This window comes from Dermacentor variabilis, unplaced genomic scaffold, assembly GCF_050947875.1.
Source record: "Dermacentor variabilis isolate Ectoservices unplaced genomic scaffold, ASM5094787v1 scaffold_16, whole genome shotgun sequence".
In the NCBI taxonomy this organism is placed as follows: domain Eukaryota; kingdom Metazoa; phylum Arthropoda; class Arachnida; order Ixodida; family Ixodidae; genus Dermacentor; species Dermacentor variabilis.
The window spans coordinates 2,147,466-2,170,620 of NW_027460324.1; the positions used below are offsets into that span (position 1 = coordinate 2,147,466).

At 46.5% G+C, this 23,155-nt stretch overlaps 1 protein-coding gene across 1 annotated transcript in view; it reads right to left on the reverse strand.

The window, feature by feature from the left end:
* Positions 1-7,162: 7,162 nt before the first annotated feature.
* Positions 7,163-23,155, reverse strand: part of LOC142568062 (uncharacterized) — a 55,790-nt gene continuing 39,797 nt past the window's right edge. The window contains exon 2 of the mRNA XM_075678145.1: positions 7,163-8,340. Within this exon, the coding sequence (XP_075534260.1) occupies positions 8,002-8,340 (339 nt within the window). The 3' untranslated portion in view covers positions 7,163-8,001. The remainder of the gene's footprint in view (positions 8,341-23,155) is intronic.

Genomic DNA, 23,155 nt, shown 5'->3' on the forward strand with positions numbered 1-23,155 from the left:
CTACTATTATTATTATTATTAATATTATTATCATCACGACGACCACATTGATTGTGTTTAAGCCAGCGTGACACATAATTCAAAATATTTCTGGAGCTTTGTGGGCTCTCACTCTTCTAAAAAGAATGCCAAAGATGTACGTCTTCTTCATGAAAATAGTGTTGTTGTCTCTAACACTGCTGATGCCTTTGCAGAACATTTCTGTTTACTATATGGTGTGAACCATGCTTCAAGTAACCTTCCTTCTCAGTCTGGCACAGTGTGTACGCTATCAGTCAACGAAAACCTTGTTTTCAAGTGTATGAAGTGCCTTATACTTTCCATTTCTTGTGGTGTTGATGGTATTTCCTCTGCAGAGCTTAAGACGTATGGAAGCATACTTGTTCCCGGTTCTCACAAGCATCTTCAATAGTTCCCTAAAGTTTACTACCTTTTCTAGCACTCGGAAGGTAGCATGGACATTGCCCATGCACAAATCAGGTGCTAGATGTGCAGTTAGTAACGGCCGACCTATATCTATCCTCTGCAGTGGGTCATGTGTTTGAATCGACATTGGATTCCTCGCTTTCTGTTAGTGCTAAGAGCATTTTAATAAATGAACAGAATGACTTTGTGTGCCGACAACATAAAACTATTTCAGACTGTCAACAGTGTTCACCACTGCATCAACTTCCAAAAAAACATTTTTTCACGCCAGCCTCCAGTCACGCTGGATGACCGCACTGCTCAGCTCTGACCTGACAGCACAACTCTGGGCCGTCCAGCGAGCCGAGGAAGCCGCTTGGAGACAAGGCCTCGGAACCGCGTCCGCGGCGGGTGCCCAGACCCACTAAAAAGACGCCGGACTCAAATCTTGTTGATTTGAAATAAAAGGTTACGCTCTCTCTCACTCTCAAACTGGTGCAGAAACAATAAATACTCTTAAATGCTTCCAACACTATGGCATTAGGGTATATGCAGAAAAACCACTATGTGAAATTTTGGCACACCCTACGTGATGCTCTACTCCTTAGGGTCGATGAAATAAAGATCTTGGTGTCTACTTCGACAAAATGCTAAGCTTCTCTTCACATAGATAATCACACAACATGCCCTTCACGCTCTTGGAATTGCAAGCCGTATATTGCATGATTTCCACTCACCTGTTGTGTTTCTGAAGTTCTGCTGTGTGCCTCTAACTACTAGAGTATGCCTCTGTAGGAGGGGGTACAATGAGCAAATCTAATTCTCGCCTCATTGAACGCATTCAGAATAAATTGATATCTATCTTAAAGCACCACTTTTGCCATTCTGGCGACCACAGTTGAGCCTTCTCAAGTACACTTCAACTCGCACCTCTAGATTCAAGACTTAATTAATCACACCTTTTGTTCCTGTATAAGGTGGTCCATGACATTATACATTCCCTAAAGCTTCTTGATCATATGCATTTGTTCGTGCCACAACAGTTTACCAGGTAGCATTCCACATTCGTTGCCTGGCCTTGTTGCAAGATTGTGCTATACAAGACTCGACTCGAAAACATACTTCAGAGTTCATTTCCTGTGTTTTGTGTATCTGTAGATAATCACGTAGGATTAACTCCCTTTTATTTTTCCTCGTTTCCTTTTTTCCCTATTTGTTTCTCTATCTTGCATTTTTTTTTGGCTACAACATTCATGTTTTCTGTACATTTTGTCTCACAGTGCTCGTTAAGCGCAACAGTACAAAGGCTGTCTAGCTGTTCCTGGGCACTACAATAAAATTTTGAATGATTGATTATTATCGTAGTATAATATCGTGCTTTTCAAGTATGTACTAGTATACTATTTCAGTGCAGTAGCTTTTGTGCAATTAAAAAGCGCATGAAATAAGAAAGTGCAATAATAACATGCTATGTGCCTGATCATATGCATTGTGCTATTAATTTCTTCTGAGTTTTAATAATGGCTGGCTACTGTATGCAGTGTTGTGCAATAAAATAGTATGCCACAGCAATTATTGCGTGCCTCTCAGAACAAATTGAATATATCTTTCTCAGTCAAAACATCATAGCAGGCTGGAAACAATAAACTGCAATTTTTTTGTGGTGACGAAGTGTATAAATTGTGAAAATAACCTGTTTATATATTTTTTATACTATGCAAATGAGCTTCTACCATACATTCGAATAAGCGCTTCAATAGTACGACTTGGCAAAGGGCAATGAAAGACCCCTATTAAAACCCTCAATTTCTCAAGCTTTTGTTATCTGACGGTATGTCACTTCATTAATGTAAAGAAAGACAAACTTGACATGCGGAAACCAGTTACAACAGAACATTGCCCTTACACTGTGAAAATTTTTTGTAGCAATACACTCAATGTGAAGGCCTCCGGATGCGGTGTTGATGCATCAAAACAACCTAGAATAATAGAGGTGCTCCATGGGCTAGATTTGACAGAGTCAAGAATCGGGGGGAGACAAGCTACGAATTACATACATTTTAGCTGTTCTAGTTTTTTTTGTGAGTGCTACAGGTCTTTCAACTATTTTTTGCTGATTTTCTCAGAACCCACTTTTTTCACGTTTCTCCCATGCACAAACAAGCATAATTATATTGACACGGATGCTTCATCTGTATCCGGTTACCGTATTTCACCGGCTAAAAAATGTTAAAGGTTATCGCTCGGTGCAGGATGCGCCTGAACGTATCGGAAGTTTCGCGAATGTTATCGATGGTTCTGTCTGTTGTCGACGAACCTTGTTAATCTGATTGCATACGCGACTCGAACTATGCAGTAGTTTCTGGAAAGCGCGCAGGCACCAGCGAATAGGTTGTAACTTTCGACGACTGATGTATGCAGACCGACGCGCTTGACCCGCCGATGACATTTTCGACGATTGACAACATTGCTCGCCGCTATCGTTGCGATTGAGTCTGCGCTATTTATTTACCGTCACTACTACGTGACAATATTTCCAACACGGTTTTTTTCAGTGATACTTTGCACGCCTAATTCTTACATAGTTGGCTGTGCAATAAGCTACCAAAAAATGAAATGGTGCAACAGTTTTTGATATGATATGGCATCGTCGTGCAGGTGTTTGCAAAGCGATATTGCAGACGACGCGCGAGCGCTGATGTCGATATATTGTGGACTATTGTTACTTCAAAAATAAAAACACACTGTTGCGGCAGGCGTGTATTCATTATTCAAACGCGTTTTTTATATCTAAAAGCGCATACAGATCTCTAACTTATTGTTTCAAGCTTAGTTTACAGCAGGCTGTTTTGGGCCGAACTTTGACGGACGAAGACAGAATAGTCCAGCAACAGTGCGCCGCAGCCGAGGAGCGAGCTTCGGCGCGCGTCAGAGCTTCTGTCCAGTGGTTGCGTGCCCTCTTCCTCCGACCAACGCGAAGCGTTCGCTTGTCGGGGCACGCCGAAGCTTGCCGACGCGTGCCAGTGGTTGGGGCGTAACACCTTGACGCGATGTTTTTGCCTGATGCGCTCGTACTCCTCTGGTCACCCTCTCATCACTTCGGACTTTCAGAGGAGGTCCTTTCGCGATGCACGAGACTTTACCGCGTGCTACGCGGGATGACGCCAGTGGCCTACGAAAGTGCTCTCGTCTGTTCAGTATCGCGCTCTACTCTGGCATCCAGTGATGCTGCGCACGCCAGTAAGGACAAGGCCTACTAAACTGCTTCGGTGCCAGGCCTTTAGTTGCTGTGGGGCGGCGCTTTTGCCGCCTGGGGTAGTGCTAGAGACCAGTATTCAAGATCACGAAGAGGCCAATGGTGGGAAGACGATGACGACGTTTGGACAAGTCCTGCGTAGTAATTTCTAAATACACTTTTGTATAGCTTCTCGTCTGCGTCTTCCCGTGTACCAATATACAGCTTCGCTCCAAAAATGACAGCATTTTACTCGAGTGTGCCTGAGTACCCTGAATAAAAACATACGACACCGATAGCAAGAATAAATTACTAAACGCATAGAATTCGAAAGCAATTTCACTTATCAGTACAGTGTAGTGAAAAAAATAACGTCCTCTTGGTGTTGTTGTGGAGGACGCAATAGAGAAACTGGCTGATAAAAACTGTTTTTTATGTATGTAGTAAACAGGAAAGCCCGTTGGCGTCTTCGTAAAAGGGTAAGAATGCTCCTGAAGGCATAAAGGCGAATAGCCCGGTCGGCCAGTTAAGTCTCGCAGTCATAAAGTTCTGAAAAGGACGCATTTAATGACGACACGTATCTGTTCGCCAACAAATAAAGACAATTTTTAGACTCCTTATTTCTGTTCTAAGGAATCACGCTCAATAAGCGAATGGTTTTATTTGAAGTGGAAGCAAAGCGGCTTTCATGTCCATGGTAAAGTTGACTTTTAACGATTTCAATCCCAGGGCCACAACATGATTGTCGACTTCCGTGGCAGCGCAGTCGTCAAAGGGGCTATCAAAAATAAATATATGAACACGGACCGAGTAAAACAGAATATCATGGGGAAGGTGAAACGGCTGCAAATTTCATGGCAGCGCTAACTTTGATAAAGCCATAACTTTGACAGGGTGGGCGAATTACGCGACAAATAAATTGGCTGTAGAAAGAATCCAGCTGAAGGCCGCTGGGGTCAAATAAGGTGAGAAGCTCGAAAGGCGCTGAACAGAGATGCCGTCTTCCTTGTGGCCGATGCCAGCGCCCGGGAACTGTTGCACGACTGCCCTTATAAACGAGATACCTGTTTGTCAGTCGTTCCTGGGCGAGCCGGAGAGCAAATTTAGGACGCAGACCTTATGCCGTCAGAGAGAATGCACTCCATCATGCTATTCTTCGACGGCTGAGATAAGGACAGCGATCCTCGGGCGATGAGGATGCAAAGAAGTATCTTGTGACGACTCTCACTTACCTCGAACTGCCAACATTAGTTGATTTCCTTCACAGTCACACAACTCTTGAATACAAGTAAATGCGAGGAGTTGTGCTCGATGCCATTAGGTGGGCAGCCTCTTTGGCTTTCGATATCTGCTAGTCCACATTGCGGCTGTGTTGTAAAGGCAGAATGGCAGCGTGGCAGCCAATATGGAAAACAGACAAATCACGCATGTATTACTGCACTATCATCTTAAATTGTGGTCTTCTTCCACATGGACAACAATGACGGGCATTATTTTCGCAACTGCAAGTAATGTATATTGGTCTGCCTGCCAGTAAATGTAGCCTAGTATCAAGCACCTTAGACCATACCATGGACATAGACGACGGCAAAGAGGCAGTTAGCACTATCCTTGTGTCGTGCCTTTTGCCTCGAGGTGCCAAACTACTTTGTTCATGGACCACCATGAGCAAATAAGGGCACCCCGATGCTTAACCCATAAGCATATATTTTCTCGATTTGCAGCTGCTGCGATAGCCCATGAGCGCTGAGAGGAAAACTACTACGGAATTAATTGCGGGCATGCTAAAGAAACCGATCGGTCAAAATGTAGAGCCCTCCACAAGGGCTTCTCGCATAGCCACTGTGCAACCTTCGGACGCTGCCTTGCTAACAAATACACAACGCCTTCCTACTGAAGAAGAGCTGCCGCGGCGAGCTTCCGACGATTATCCTTCCACGTCGACTTAGTAACGATAAAATAAAGAAATAAAGGAAGCGTGCCTCCTTTAGGGAAGGCTCTGAAAAGCTCGGAATCAATCATCGCTGTTTGCCGGGTCGCGACTTAATGGTCTAACGATAGTGTGATTTCCAGAAACGGCCAACAACTCTTTATCAAAAATAGTGATAACTCTGCCGGAACAAGCTTTGCGGTGACGTTCAGAGCGCCGGCATACCTTTTTAAAGCGAAACTTTCTTTGCCTCTTCCTTCGACTTTCCCACTGCTGCTGCTGCTGCGGGCTGCTGTAGCGCACACCGCGTCTGGGGTGGTTCTGAGCGTGTATATGGATGACAGCGCGAGTAAGAGAGAAAAGGCGACGGGGAAGATCGTTTTCACGCTACCACGTCGAATGAGCACAATGCCCTCTGGAGCTACGTGGCCGTCGCCACATTAGCCGCTTGACAGCTGTAATTATCCGTGACTCCCCTCAGAAGCGTCGCAGAAACTGCAGCGCTTCCCTTTCTACTAAAGTGCGAGGCCAGAGGGGACGCAGATAGAACGGTAGAGAGGAGTAGAAGGAGAGGGAGAAGAAGCCGTTCCAATATAAGAAAGGGGGGAGGTGACGTGAGAAGGCAAGGAAACCCCACCACTATACGACAGCGGTTGCGGGGAAACAGGATAAGCTTAAGTTCAAGATAGGGCACAGTACGTTGCTGCTATTTCTGAAAAATAAATGACATGCAGGTGTGTCAAGCAGGCAATTTACGCAGGTCATACAGAAGCAAAGCCGCATTAATTAAAGCGCACCGCAGAGTCCAGGAGACACTAGGGAAGCAGTCGACCGTCAAATCAACACTTCTGTGGCCACCGCGTTAGCATTGTGGTTATGGCATAACTAGAGGTCGTGGGTTTGATACCAATCGCGGCAGCCGCATTTCGACGGGGGCGAAATAGAAAACGCGTGTGCACTTAGATTTTGGGACACGTTAAAGAACATCACGGTGTCGAAATAAATCCGGAGTCTGCCACTACGGCTTGCCTCATAATCCGAGTGTGGTTTTAGAACTTACATCCCCATATTCCAGTTCAAGTTTAATACTTCTGCCACAATGCGATGTGCCATGCGAGGAAATGACAACCCTCTCAGAAGTTATAAAATGTGGCGCACAACACCGCCTCAAGCAAACACATTTCCCTGCGTGTTCTGTGTACTACGCAGACAAGCAGCATTGGTGCACGCAAGGTAATGTTTAACATCAACTCACCCCTCTCGTGTTAGCCTAAAACGTTGAAGAATTTAAGCTTTAGCCGTCAACATCACCGCTAATTATCGTCAACCAAAGCATTCAGCACAGAAAGCTTCGCTTACATCGATTCCCACAGTGCGTGGGATCTGCATAATTTATTTCTTTTATTTCGTTCGTTGACGTCATCACTACGTCACCGCTGGAAGTTTAAAAAGTATAAGGTCAATACACCACGTGCTGGCACCCACGTGAACTAAACCCCGATTTCGAGGAAAGCTCAATATGGGATAGCCAAGCACCGAACTCTCTTGCAGTTTATCGAGCAATAAGGGTACCTGGAAAAAGGAGCATGTCAAAAGTTTTCACTACACAGAAGTGTACAGTTTATTCGCGAAAAGAAATAAATGGGACGGATACACACTCTAAGGCGGATTTCGCGATTGTGTCCGCACCCAGTTCAGAGGCACCAACATCGACAACATGCAAGAAGGGTAAGATATGAAGACCCGAATGTGGAAATGAATGCTGCAGAGGCTCTAACAACACGTCAGTGAGCTGCTCAGTGTGCTAGGTAAATGCAACGGCTGGTATTCAAGAAATGCAGAGAGATACGGAAGCTTTGGTCGAACAGCTCTCTTAACACTGGCAGTACTTAGCCATCCACCTAATGGCGAAAACATCAGTACTCGTATTAATTAAAAGAAACAATTCCCTTGAAGCATTAAGAGCGTTTATGTATACAAGGAATAGTGTGCTGCTTTCGACAATTTGTTAAATACAATGAGCGTTGCGAAAAATATCAGTCGAAAAAACGTTTTCCTACTTTATCTTTGAACGCTGTGTACATTTCTCTGGCAACCGGGTGCTCTAAAAAGCACAGTGCAGTGCGGTTACAAAATTCATGCGGCATTTCATTCTTTTATAGAAGGCAGTTAGATAGAATAGCCATGAAAAGGATAACAAAGTCACCTTGATATATCGCACTGCCTGCACGATTTTGCCGAGCGAAATAACGAGGAAAAAAGGTGGCGAGAATAAATAGCGAAGATTGTCTGGCATCCATGCTGGAATCAGGCGACGTAATAGAACGGATCCATAGCAGTGGTCTGGGGGATAGCTTCGTAGTTGCTGCTATGGTTGTCAAGGCATCGTTGACGGTGAGAGAGGCCAAAACTACATCCATGAGGAGCATGCTTAGTTGAGTCCGAAGTCGAGGAAGCTAGCGCACCAGGTACGTGCTTCGCGTGTGTTACTGCAGCACATGCGGAACGCCTTGGGGTCCTTGGTCACCTTGGCGCACTGTTGGCAGAGGTCCCGCACGCCGGCGTGTGAAGGACACAGGTCACCGGTGGGCAGCGCTGCCAGAAGCGCCGCCTGGAGGTCCAGCGCCGGCGGCGAACGACGCTGGACGGTCAGCCCCGCCGGAGATGCCTGCTCCGCCCACCAGGGGGCGACTGCTGCCGCCACTCTGGGTGTCAGGAGAGCCGTGGGAGCCAATAGCAAGAAGATGAGCAGCAGGGGGGACAGAGAAGCCTGCAAGAGGTTAGCAGTACAGTATCCTTGGTTATGATGCCGTAACACCTGTCCATTACTTGATCAATGTGGCCCGTGCAGAAGTCGGCCATTAAGCTGACGAAATCCAGTACGTAATTGCACTACAGCTTACATTACTTAAAGTGCGGCTGAAGAAGCGACAGAGCTTAAGAAAGACAAATGAATGGGCAAAATATTGAGATTTTGGTACTGCTATATAGGGTTTATGCCAAGCCGTTTACCGTGCTTACACTCGCATTATATGTTGACTGTAGACAATGTACACTGTCGCCGTATAGAAGGAGGCTCCACTCTTCCCTAGCCATACTTACCATTTTATATCGTTTCAGGTGATGTAGAAGAAAAAAGATATTAATATAAGTAATTGATAAGAAAAAGGGCACAGAAGCCAGTCTAGTTTTGAACCTTACGCTGGGAAAAGGGCACGCAGGAAATAAAAATAAACGTTAGAGCAGAAAAAACTTGGGGCGGGAACTCATCGCTTTGGACTCACCATACCGTGCGTAGCATTCTATGGAATTCTTACTTATGAAGCCTATACTCTACCCGTGTAACCAAGACTGCTGTATTTTAAGAGATAAGCAACTGCAAAAGAATAGCGCGTATACTATGATGGTCTCGCTAGTAAACCCGTTTTTAACACCAGCGTTGTGTTTTGTAAGTTATAATTTTGCTAGAACACCAAGTATAAGTTATTATATGTAATGACTCAAAAAATGCTATGCACTAATACCGATTCCCCAGGGGGAGCTCCTGCCATTTCTTTTCCCTTATGACTCCTCCTTCCTAAGAGTGCCTATTGTTGTAGCACTTTTTTTCGCGCCTAGTTTGCCCGCCGACGTCCTCGCATTCGTTCAATGTGTCCAATTCAGAAGCTTCTCTCAGTTGCTGCATACGAAATTCTCTCGCCGCTTGCCTTTACGCATGTACTTTTCACGTGCAAGTCCTCGACAGCGACCTAACTGCGCCTCCTTAAGTGTTGCGTTTTTTATACGTTTTCTCGCCGCATTCTGACGCCTCTATTCCTCGTCAATGAGCAGTTTCTAAGGACGCGTCGTAGTCACAGATTTGTCATAATCAAAGTAATACTAGCAATGAACTCACTCAGAAATTGTTATTTTCTGGCCTATGGTGCGACACAGGCTTTGGGCGGATGTGTGCTGGAACCTGGCAGCTTTCTGACAAAATATCACGTCGGAGGTTCGTCTGCCTACAAGTAGATGGTGGTAATCATAAAGAAGTTTGTGCATTCACATAAGTTGACCTATTCAAGCTTTGATTACGCTATGGTATTATGGGGGGTACCAAACGGAAGGAAGAACAAAACGGCGTAGGATATTATCATGGTCACCTAGCCAAAGACTGCTACGCACTAAAACAGGCAAAGCCCAGACACTAAGCAATAGGACCGCTGTTTGTCGTAAAAGCTCACTGATGCCATTGGGGGTCACGAGAAGAGGCCCATGGAAACATCTGGCTAGCGACAAGCTACAGTTCACCTGTAAAAATACTTGAAATTTTCTTGCCGAACTTCGAGGTCTCTGGTGGAGGCCAGGGAACGGCAAGTGCGGATATGCGGAGAGTCACAAAGTTTTGACAAGATGAGAAAACTCGAAATTGAACAATGGCTGACGGTCACGCTCTGTTCAATCTTCTTCCGTCTATTTGCCACTTTTGCTGCCAATGAAGCGCTGAGGAAACGCCGGTAAAGAGCGTCCACGATAGCGCGTCCAGGAGTTAATGCGAGGCCCCCAAACAGGCGATAAATAATCTCCAAAGTCCAGTACGTACAATGTTCCACACAGTGTTCACAGATAACCGCATTATTTACTTGATGTAGCTGGTTTGCTTTCGAGTGGGGACACTGCCGAATGCAAGAGGAAGGCGCGGTTACAGGCATTTCGCCCCTTAACATTTTGTCGGACTGCGAAAACATAGATAACTATTCCGTTGTTAAACATTTTCGTCGGTCCTCCTCGTGCTTTAACTTTGTACATGCTTCCTATTAGCCGAGTTTGTTTTGCATGCATATATCGACAACGTGCTTTGCAGCTCCCCTGCGCCCTTCTTGATCCTAGACTTTATAGTATGTGAGGTTTCGTAGCAATCTAAAAAAAAGCACTTGATGGCACACACTTAACTTCATTAACTCAGCAGAAATAAATTTTTCATGAATGCTAGTTTCGGAGAATGTTTGGCATAAGGCCAAGAATTTTGTGCCATTTCGATGAGCTCGACCACAGCTACTTTAAGGAAGGGCCGATACATTCTGAAGATGAACAGTACAAATTAAGGTTGAACGAAAAGACAAAGTAAAGGTGTCGTTATATGGCTAACACAGCGCGGCTCCTTGCTCTGAGCTGTGAAATGAACTAAACACAAGCTAATCGCTCGCAAACAGGCTGTACGCGAAATTGCACGTTCAAACATCCAGCGCAACAAGTCGACGTGCTGGTTATTTAGATGTTTACTTTCACTCTTGTTTCTAACGTTACCGAATGGACAGCTCATAATCTAAAAACGACACTACAAGAAGCAGCACGCAATTTGAATATACATTTCCCATATTATGAAGGTCAACATGACTCATTTTAGTAGACGCGGCCTTGGGTACACACTCAAACCTCAAGTAGTATAACATGCAAAAAATTCGCCGTTAGATTCGGCATTCGTTATAAGCACATATTTGTTGCACTCTGATATCCGCAAGACATCTTCTATTGAATTTATTATATCCGACAATTCGTTTTATCCTTGTTCGTTATAGTGAGGTGGGACTGTACCGTGCAAAAGAAGAAAATGACAAAATGACTCTTCGGGACGGCACGTTCATGGTACCGTCAGAAATTAAAGTCCTACTGAGTTTACAGACTTCCGCCTGCTTTCCTTATCTTTGCATTAAGCAGGAAGAAATACTATTTTATCGGGAATGCCATCACACAATATTTGGCAAATATTTTACGCTTTAAGAAGGAAAAAGAGTGAGCGGCTCATTGCCACAGGAAGGAAATCTTTTAAAGGTAATTACTGTGCGTTTATCTTTCTTCTTTTCTTTAGCATGGGCTCCTTTTTATCACAGCGAACACAGCCAATTCATCATTCCACAACACCGCCATGGTATGTTGAGTTCATTGTTTTGCTACGTTCTAGTGTGTCAATCCAGAGCACGCAAAACCGCTCTAAAGTTGCTCTCGCAAGGGTGAGCCCACGTGATGCTGCAGTAACCGAGGAGAGAGCAGTGCTGTTCCGAGGGCTCTTGCTCGACCACGGGAAAGAGACACCAGTGCTTGTTGTTGTTGCTATTGACATTTATCCCTTTCCAACGTGGGACTTGTTGACCTGAGTGGTTGCGCCGAGTACCTACAGTGGGGGACTGGCCATTAATAGGGTGGTTAAATTAAGCGGATCAAAACAAGGGAATTAGGAATTTCCATGTGGGAATTCGAGAAGTAAAATTTTCGTGAGAGGAAAAAAAGAAATCGGAAGAAAGCCGCGAAACAAAATAAGAAAGAAATGTGGCAAACCTGCCTTTTCCGAGTGTGCCTGCGCTGCACAGCAGCGGCGAGCGCCGGAGACGTGCTGCGCGGCGTCGTGCATCACACGACGCGCGCGCATGCAATAGCGCGGGCGGCCTAGTGGACGAGGACGCGAACGCGTGTATTGTCGGCGCAGTGCTGACGACGTGATGTGTTTCGGTAGAAATTTCAGCTATTCACAACGATATTCGGTTAACATCTGGTACGCCACAATATGCCGACAGGAGACCGTTGTCGTTAAGAAGTCGATGTCACGGCGCGGCACCAACATTCGGCCGACTATAGTTGGCAGAGTCTGCCTGTGGCAGGCCATGGCAGACCTATTCTCATGATATTGTTACGATGAGGCGAAGAAGAGAACGACGATGGTCCTGAAGACGACGAAAAGTTGACACAGTTTAACTGGTCTCTCTTCCGTCAGCGCCCACGTTCGCTTTTTGTAGATATGTTGTAAATAGGTTTATACGCGTAACATTTGGTGGAGCTGCGGGGTACCCGTCTTCTTGGCAATGGAGCTCCGCAGCGGACGTCACATCCAGCTCGTGACGGTGCCTTCTGGGGACGACACTCGGACTACGCCTGCACCAGCACCGTCGGCTACCCAGACCCAGTACGTCGCCCTTCCACATCCTCATGACCCCAGAACACTACGGTACGGACGTAGAAGAATGGCTCACCATGCGCGAACGTCTCATCAAGAGGAAAAGGTGGGATTCGGCCATAATGCTGGCCAATGTGATTTTCTATCTGGACGGAACTGCGCGTATTTGGTTCCAAAGGCATGCAGAGGAACTTGCTAGCTGGGAGTTGTTCAAGCAGAAGCTGTCCGTTCTTTTTGGCAATCCCTCTGGTCGACAGCTAGCCGCCACAGGGCAGCTCTCTGCCCACTCCCAAAGTGTTACCGAGTCATACGTCTCCTATATTCAAGTTGTCCTCGCCCTTTGTCACAAAATCGACACGTCCATGGAAGAGTCCGACGAAGTACACCTGTCCAGATGTTTGTACTTCATTTTCTTGTGCCTCCTACTGTGTCTGAAGCAGCCACCATTTTCCGTGCAGATTGCCATGCAGAATGCAGATTGCCAACGTACTTCCAATATTTAAAAAGGAGATAAGACACAAAGGGTAATTATAGACCAATTTCAATACTACCCATCTTTCGAAAGGAATAGAAGAAATTATTGGCTGTCGTATAACGGCATTTACTGAAAAGGGGATTTAGTTCTAGTTGCCACTATGCTTTCCGCAAACGTTTATACGCAAAAATTGCCCTTCTTGAACAAAAAAATTATTTCTGAATAACCTGGAAGAACGTTTTTCAACGCTAGGAGTATTTATAGATTACAGTAAGGGATTTGACAGTATAAATTAGGCTGTACTGTTGCAAAAATTAACTTATTATGGCATACGGGGCATATCTAGCTAGCTTTCGACTTAATCGCATCGTACTTGAAATGCAAGTGCAAATTGACGCTGTATCCCATGTCAGGCCAGTCAAGACTGGCGTTCCACAGGGAAGGAAGTTGGGACCCCTTTTGCTAATTTCTACGTAAATGACTTGGTTAAAGTCGATCCTAACACAAAATTTGTTATTTGGGCTTCCGACACAACTTCCTTATTTAAATCGAAGGATGCACATAGCCTCATAACGACAGCACCCTCGCTTCAAGGAAAATATACCAATGGCCTGTTGAAAACGACGTTCAAATTAATATGCTAACAAAACTAAAGCAATGCTGTTTAAAGCCAAAATAAGAAACTTATACCAGAAGCAGATTTCCTTAGAGGGAGCTCCCAAACTGAAATTGTAAAAACAATGGAAACGATTGGTGTCTTCTTCGATTACCACATGACGGGGAACATCAATTACAAGTTCTTGGGTCGAAAAGTGTCCCAAGTTGTAGCCGCAGTGCCTTCAATATCTTCCACGCAACATAAAAATATAAATTTACAATGGTTTATTCTTAAGTCATTTAAATTACTACTGTCTAGTATGAGGTGCGGACTCCGAAACCAATATACATTGTCTCTCTATCTTGCAGAAAGAATAATACGTTTGATATATGATAAGCTTACGATGTCTCCCTAAGCTACTGTTCACAACACTCAATCTACTTAGAATTCAGAATCTCTTTCATCACCGTTTGGCAATGACATTGCAAGGAACTCAAGCATGCAGTTAACGGTATCCGAAATATAGGTCGTCTACATAAATACGTTGCAGCCAATGACTGACACATGGGCACCTGAACAATGGAACATTCCATATTCAAGAACGAATTACGGTCAGTAAATGCCTCGACACACACTTCCTACTTTACTAAACAACCTCGCCTTGCAAGAATAGATGTTCTGTCCCTATGGAGCTTGCAAATCTACTGGTCAGAGTAACTTTGTTATTCTTTATTGAGTTTGTGCATGCGCTATGCTGTATATTACCTTTTCCTTTTCTTTTTCTCAGTATGTACTGTACTGAACATATTGCTTGAGTTTCTCTTTATAAAATTTTTTTAAACTAACGTAGCATGCTCACGTTTAAATTTAATGTTTTCTTTGTGCACACAGACTACTTCTTTTTGTAATAATTAAAATGTATTCCCTATTGGTATACATACATTTCTTTAAGTAGAAGTCTGTCGTCCTGTGCAATCACATGTGAGCACCCGCTGACTCCTGTTGCCTGAATTTCATGGGTTTTTGGGCTGGTCAAGCTGCCTGCGCGCAACTTTTTACCCAAAACCTCACCATAGAAATCATTTTGTGGAAAATAAAGCCATTCATTCATCCTCAGAGGCATTGTGGATGACGCATTTAATCTCTTGGTTTCTAACATTTCTACTGTCGACGCCATCCTAAAGAAATACCGTCGCTTCGAGCTAGCGATGAACTACCGTGTCGCCCATAAATTTTTCCGCCTGTCAAATACCGTCGCGACATCCTGTTACAAAGCTGAAGACAATCCGGCACCCTAATCCGACAACGTGACCCGCATTGTGCGCCGCGAACTCGAAGCTGTGTTTCTCGCCTCGCCCCAGCAGACACCCTAGGACAACTCGTCGTCGTCGTAGTCACTTTGAAGATGGAAGTGGAACAGACAATTGCAGCGCCGCAACTGCCCCTCAGTGGACGACACACCAACAGCCCTGCATGGGGAATGGGTGTGGGGAGACAAAGATGATGGAGAAAGAGACCGGAAGCCTCCTCCACAACAATATCCTTGATCCAGTCCATGGTTTGTCAGGAAGTCCCTAACCTGGACATCACCGCCTACTCTGTTAATCGCCCTGACGCCGGTATGAGTCCTCCTATGACTATGCCCGGTTCGAATCCCGGTTCCGCGCAACATTACATCAGAATAAAAAAAATCGCGTGTTGATAAAATTGCTGAAACAGGCCTGGAGTGCGGCCTGATCCCGGTGACCAGAACCCGTAACGCACTCCCTCACAAGAGCAGGATTGGCCACCCTGGTGCAGTACTTGGCCACAACCTCCTATATGAATACAACAATCAAACCCCGGCCCTCAGTCCCCATTGCGAAGCAACTGACCGAGGCGGTGATCACACCTGTGACGCAGCCGAGGGTTCTAAGAATTCGAGGGTCCGGACAGGCCGCCATTGGAATCTGAACCTCGCAACGTTTAACGCAGGAACGTTATCAAGTGAGACGAGACTAGCAAAGCTATTGGAGTAATTAGAGGGCAGTAAATGGGATATAATAGGGCTCGGTGAAGTTAGAAGGACAAAAGAAGCATATAGAGTGCTAAAAAGCGTACACATCCTGTGCTACAATGGCTTAGCATAGAGACAAGAAATACAAGTCGGATTCCTGATTAATAAGCTGTTAACATACAGGAATTATATAGCATTAACGAGAGGTTGGCAGGTATTACATCCAGTCACATCCAGTCATGATGTCCCGGAAGTCGAAAGCTTCTATGAAGACGTGGAATCGGCCATGAGTGAAGTCAAAACAAAACACACTATACTGAAGGGTGACTTCAATGCCAGGGTAGGCAAGAAGCAGACTGGAGACAAGTCAATGGGGGAATATTGTATATGTGCTAGGAATAGCAGGGGATAGTGATTTGTAGAGTTTGCAGAACAAAATAATATGCGGGTAATGAATACCTTCTTCAGTAAGCGGGATAGCCGAAAGTGGACATGGAGGAGCCCGAATGCTGAGGATAGAAAGTAAATAGACTTCATACTCTGCACTAACCCTGGCATCATACAAGATGTGGACATGTTCGGCGAGGTGCGCTGCAGTGGCCATAGAATGGTAAGAACTCCAATTAGCATAGACTTGACGAGGGAACGCAAGAAACTGGTACATAAGATGCTGATCAATGAGTTAGCGGTAAGAGAGAAATTAGAGGAATTCCGGATCAAGCTACAGAACAGGTACTCGGCTCTAACTCAGGAAGAGGACCTTAGTCTTGAAGCAATGAATGACAATCTTGCACAATTGCACAATCTTAATGATTGTGCGTTAGAAGTCGGCGCTAACTTCTTTACATAGGATACCAGTAGGCTATCAAAGGAGGCGAAAGATCTGATTAAGAGACGCCAATGTATGAAAGCCTCTAACCCTACAGCTAGAATAGAAGTCGCAGAACTTTCCAAGTTAATCAACAAGCATAACACAGCTGACATAAAGAAGTATAATATGGATAGAAATGAACGTGCTCTCAGGAACGGAGTAAGCCGAAAAGCAATGACGAAGAAACTAAGAACAGGCAAGAATCAGATGTATGCGTTGAGGCAAAGCCAGCCATATCATTACTAATATGGATGAGATAGTTCAAGTTACTGAGGAGTTCTATAGAGGTTTATACAGTACCAGTGGCACCCACGACGACAATGGAAAATGGAATAGTCAAGAGGTATTTTACATCCCGCAAGTAACGTCGGAAGAAGTAAAGAAAGACTTGGGAGGTATGCAAAGGGGGAAGGCAGCTGGTGAGGATCAGGTAACAGCAGATTTGTTGAAGGATGGTGGGCAGATTGTTCTAGAAAAACTGGCCACCCTGTATACGCAATGCCTCATTACCTCAAGTGTAACAGAATCTTGGAAGAACGCCAACATTACCTTAATCTATAAGAAAGGGAACGCCAAAGACTTGAAAAACTATAGACCGATCAGCTTACTGCCCGTTGCCTACAAAGTATTTACTAAGGTAATCGCAAATAGAATCAGGAACACCTTATACTTCTGTCAACCAAAGGACCAGGCACGATTTCGTGAAGGCTACTCAACAACAGACCCTATTCACACTATCAGTCAGGTGACAGAGAAATGAGCGGAATATAGGAAACCCTTATATATAGCTTGCATTGATTTCGAGAAAGCGTTTGATTCTGTCGAAACCTCAGCAGTCATGCAGGCATTACGGAACCAGGGCGTAGACGAGCCATATGTAACAATACTGAAAGATATCTATAGCGGCTCCAAGGCCACCGTAGTCCTCCATAATGTAAGCAACAAAATCCCAATAAATAAGGGCGTCAGGCAGGGAGATACGATCTCTCCAATGCTATTCGCAGAGTGTTTACAGGAGGTATTAAGAGACCTGGATTGGGAAGGATTGGCGATAAGAGGTAATGAAGAATACATTAGTAACTTGCGATTCGCTGATGATATTGCCTTGCTTGGTGACTCAGGAGACCAATCGCAATGCGTGCTCACTGACCTGGAGAGGCAATGCAGAAGAGTAGGTCTAAAAATTAATCAGCAGAAAACTAAAGTAATTATTAAAGTATCTCAAGAAAACAGCAGTTTACAATAGGTAGTGAGGCGCTGGAAGTGGTAAGGGAATACATCTACTTAGGGCAGGTAGTGACCGCGGATCCGGATCGTGAGACTGAAATAATCAGAAGAATAAGAATGGGCTGGGGTGCGTTCGGCAGGCATTTTCAGATCATGAACAGCAGGTTGCCATTATCCCTCAAGAGAAAAGTGTATAACTGCTGTCTCTTACCAGTACTCACGTACGGGGTAGCAACCTGGAGACTTACGAAAAGGGTTCTACTTAAATTGAAGACGACGCCACAAGCTATGGAAAGAAGAATGATGGGTGTAACGTTAAGGGATAAGAAAAGACCACATTATGTGAGGGAACAAACGCAAGTTATTGACATCTTAGTTGAAATGAAGAAAAAGAAATCGGCATGGGCAGGACATGTAATGAGGAGGGAAGATAACCGATGGTCATTAAGGGTTACGGACTGGATTCCAAGGGAAGGGAAGTGTAGCAGGGGGCGCCAGAAAGTTAGGTGGGCGGATGAGATTAAGAAGTTTGCAGGGACAACGTGGCCGAAATTAGTACATGACCGGGGTAGTTGGAGAAGTATGGGAGAGGCTGCTGCCCTGCAGTGGGCGTAACCAGGCTGATGAAGAAGAAGAAGAAGATGATGATGATGGTGGTGGTGGTGGTGATGATGATGATGATGGTGACCATGCCCAACTGCAGCCCGCCCTTTTCTTCCCGTTATTGGAATCCATCGGAATGGTGCACACCGGACAACAAGCCGAGTTGTTTCTGCTGCGGCCGAATTGGTCACGTTTCCCGTCACTGCTGCAGTCGTGAACGCCTCCGTCCCGAAACACCTTTCCTTTTCACTCCGCTTCCTCCCCAAGCGCTTCGCTCCGCCGCTTCCTCGTCGCGTCCGACGCCCCTGGTGCTGACCGCCGTTACGCTCGCTCGCCTCACGTTTCCCGTCACTGCTGCAGTCGTTGGACGCCTGCACCCCGAAACACATTTTTGTATCCCTCCGCTTCGCTCCGCTACCTCCTCGGCGCTTCCGATTTCGCTGCTGCTGACCGCCGTTACAGTCGCTCGCCTCACGTTTCCCGTCACTGCCGCGGTCGTTTAGCGCCTCCGTCCCGAAACACGTTTTGGTATCCCTCCGGTTTGCTGCGTGGCTTCCTCCGCGCTTTCGACACCGCTGGTGCTGACCTCCGTTACGCTCGCTCGCCTAACGCTTCCCGTCACTGCCAGCAGTCATTGGATGCCTCAGCCCCGAAACACATTTTGCTATCCCTCCGCTTCGCCCCGAAGCGCTTCGCTCCGCTGCCTCCTCGGTGCTTCCGACGCCGCTGCTGCTGACCGCCGTTACAGTCGCTCGCCTCACGTTTCCCATCACGGCCGCAGTCGTTGAACGCCTCCGCACCGAAACACCTTTTGGTAGCCCTCCGCTTCGCCCCGAAGCGCTTCGCTCCGCTGCCTCCCCGGCGCGTCCGATGCCGCTGCTGCTGACCACCGTTACAATCGCTCGCCTCACGTTTCCCGTCACTGCCGCAGTTGTAGAACGCCTCCGCACCGAAACCCCTTTTGGTATTCCTCCGCTTCGCTCCGCTGCTTCCTCGGCGCTTCCGGCGCCGCTGGTGCCGACCACCACTCGCTCGTCCTCCCCACAACGTCTTCAGTCACATCCGCCCCAACTTCGCCGCCGTAATCAGGAGCCACCCTGCCGAAATACTTCACGATGCAGCACCTCATGTTGGTGCTGCACCGTCCGATTTGCCGCAATATCCACCACTGATGCTATTAGCAAGACACAACCTACTAGATGTTCAAGTACATGGAACACCTGTCCCAGTACTGATAAATACCGGCGAACACACCTCCATTATGAGCGCTCACCTTTGGCGTAATCTAAAGAAGGTTCTCACACCTGCTATCACTCTGGTCGTACGCAGCGCTGACGGCAGAATGGTTGGCGTATTGGGTACTGCCCACGTAAACATTGCTGGTTTCCATATTGTCGTCCTTTGCACTGTGCTTGCCCACGGCCCCCTGACCTGATACTTGGCCTAGACTTTCTCTGTGATAATTCTGTGTTCATTGATTGTTCCTCAAGTACTGTCCACCCTGACCTACCTCTGCTCTCCAATCCTCCAGCTCAACCCCAGATTTGTCTAAGTCCGACCGATTTTGTTCATGCGCTCCTGCAGGTTTTGACGTACATCGAACCGTTACCTTCGCCGCCAGTTCCAGATGGTGATTGTATCACTGCACCAGTTGCTGCCGTTGTTCTCAGGCACAACGGCACCGTCCCTCATACCTTACTAACTGTCACTAGCAACCGCACTTGCCCTCCCGTGGTGAATTTCGGCCTCATGAAGCAAGTGCTACCAACAGGAATATCCCTGGTCATGATCAGTGCTTACCAGACTGCTACGTTGAGTCTTTTGCTGTCCACGACTCCTGTGAGCCTTGCAAGTCTGCCAGTTGTTCTAACGAGGACACTGCAAAAATGATTGTTCCGGACCTCTTGCCTGGCGAAGCTAAAGCTCTCCCTAACTTACTGTATTTTTGTAGAGACATTTTTGCTCTAAATGAGCGTCCCTTGAGCCAGACATCCGTTGTCAAATATTGTACCCTCACTGCAGATGCTCAGCTAATTCATCGACGACCCTACCGGGTTTCAGCGCTGGAGCGCCAAGTCAACAAGGCAGACGTGGACAAGATGCTAGCAAAAGATGTCGTTGAGTCATCGTCAATCCCTGGGCGTCATCTGTCGTTTTCGTGAATAAGAAAGACGGCTCGTGGTGGTTCTGCGTTGACTATCGGCACTTCAATCGCATCCAAATGAAGGTTGTCTATCCACTACCCCATATACATGACGCCCTTCGTTGTCTCTATGGTGCCCAGTACTTCTCATCCATCAATCTTCGGTCCGGGTATTGGCAGATTGCTATGGATGATCTCGATCGTAAAAAGAGAGCCTTTATAACACCGGACGGACTTTATCAATTTCAGGTTATGCACTGTGGCTTATGTAACGCTCCATCCACCTTTGAGCGCATGATGAACTGTTTACTTTAAGGGTTTGACTGGACGACTTCTCGTTGCTACCTGGGTGACGCCATAGTCTTCTCATCCATGTTCGGCGCACACCTTGACTGACTCTCGGCCATTCTTGGTATTTCTCGAATAGCTGGCCTACAGCTCACCTCGACAAAATACCATTTTGGCCATCGTCAGGTAACTGTACTTGGACATCGGGTTGACAATTCTGGAATCCGACCTGACCCATGAAAAATTCGTGCCATCAAACACTTTCCTGTGCTGCACTCAGGAAAAGATGCCCGCAGCTTCGTCGGCTTTTTCAGTTACTTCCGTCGTTTTCTTAAAGATTTTGGCACCGTAGCACGGCCTCTCACAGACCTCCTAAAAAAAGGTGTGCCTTTTTCATGGGGCTTCTCCCAAGCTGCCGCTCCCTCTCGTATCACGACCTTACTCACCACCCCACCTGTTCTCGGCCACTTCAACGTTTTATGCCCTGCTCAGGTTCTCACCGATGCAAGTGGCCACGGAATCGGTACTGTCTTGGCGCAAGTTCAGCGTGGTCATGACCGGGTTATTGCGTACGCCAGTTGTCTTTTGCCTCCTTCGGAGCGAAAATACTCCATTACCGAGAGAGAGTGTCTGGCTCTCTCTCCCTGATGTGACGCGGCTGTTGCGTCACATCAGGGAGGAGCTTTGCGCCGATCCTAACTTTCTTGCATGCGTAATCACGCGAACTACAATTAAAATATGGAGTCGGATATCGCAGAGCACAGACAGGCTAGAAGAAGTCTTCCAACTTATACTGTGTAGAAACACGACTGCCTATAACTTTTCAGTACAAATATACCCACGTACGCTAGTCAAAAAAAGTTTATTTATTCAATTTTAGTTTATTGGGATGCTCACAGCAATAATTATCATCTCCCTTTTTGTCCCTCTGGCCACATAGCTTACTTGAACAGGTGGTCTTCGGGTGCCTCCCAGTGCATAACTTTAAGAAAACCATAAGGCTTAATTTTGAACACCCTGTGAATTCTGTGTTGTGTGTGCACTCGGGTGTCGATTGCGTTCCTTGGTGAGTGGTCCTGGGCCCAAACCTCTCTTATTCCTTCACACCTATATTTTCATACTAGTAAAGTATGGCGAAGACGCTATCGACGAGAGAGAGTCGTCGCAGTGTGACAAGCTTTCCTGCTGACGATGCCGACAAGAACAGTGTGCTTATCGCTTTTTGATCGGCCGCCGCGTGAGAACATCGCACAGACAACGCAAATGTCGCAGCATCTGTGCTTGTGTATAGATTGTCATGGGTATAAAACTATTTACTCGATGTATTTACGAGAGATACATAAGCAGCACCTGATAATCCCGAGAGGCTGTTCGCACTTCGTCGTCTTTACCGCCGTCGTCATTGTCCTCTTTGTCCACTGTAACACGACCCTCGGCGGAAAAAGCACCGTCCCGGTGCTTCAGACGGGGCTATTCGTAAGGGCATAGTAAGGCTTAGGCCGACAGACGTGTACGACGTCAAATGATGTGGTACCGGCTGGCATGACGGAGGTCACGGGGGTTATCTCGTAAGTGACATTGGTCACTTGACGTAGAATGCTGTAAGGGCCTTTGTAGCACGGAAGGAGTTTCTCAGAGGGCCCCACTCGGCGGCCAGGAGACCAAAGTTGTACAAGAGAGCCTTGTGAAAAGTATGTGTTACGATGGCGGCGATTGGTAACTGTGACGTTGAGTTTCCTGCGATGCCTACAAACGAGTACGGGCAAGCTGGCGCGCGTGGTCTGCGTGGGCGATGGCGTCACGGGCATATTCGGTCCTCTAATCCCGTACCAAGGAGAGTGAAGCGTCCAATGCTTCGGACATCTTTTGCGAACTGTGGAAGAGGAAACTCTTTCACGGCGCGAATTTTTCCGCATCCGTTCGGATGCCAGTCGCATTAACGAAGTGTCCAAGGACAGTAATCTCGCGGTGGCCGAAGTTGCATTTCTTGGAGTTGAACTGTAAACCGGCCTTGCGTAAAACAGCAAGTACAGCTGAAAGGCGCTCTATGTGTGTTGGATGTGCGTGAAAACACAATAACATCATCTAGGTCGCAGAGAAAAATCGACCACTTGAATCCTTGGAGTAATGAGTCCAACGCTCAAAGGTAGCCGGAACGTTGCATAACCCCAAAGGCATAACATTGAGGTGGTAAAAACCATCACGCGTTATAAAGGCGGTCTTTTCACGATCGAGATCATCCACAGCTATCTGCCAATATCCGGCCCGTAGGTCGATGGACGGAAAATGACGTGCCCCGTATAGGCAATCGAGCGCGTCATCGATACGAGGTAGTGGGTAGACGTTCTTCGTGATGCGATTGAGGTGGCGGTAATCAACGCAAAATCTCCATGCGCCGTCTTTCTTTTTGACCAGCACGACAGATGACGCCCAGGGACTTGACGATGGCTCAATGA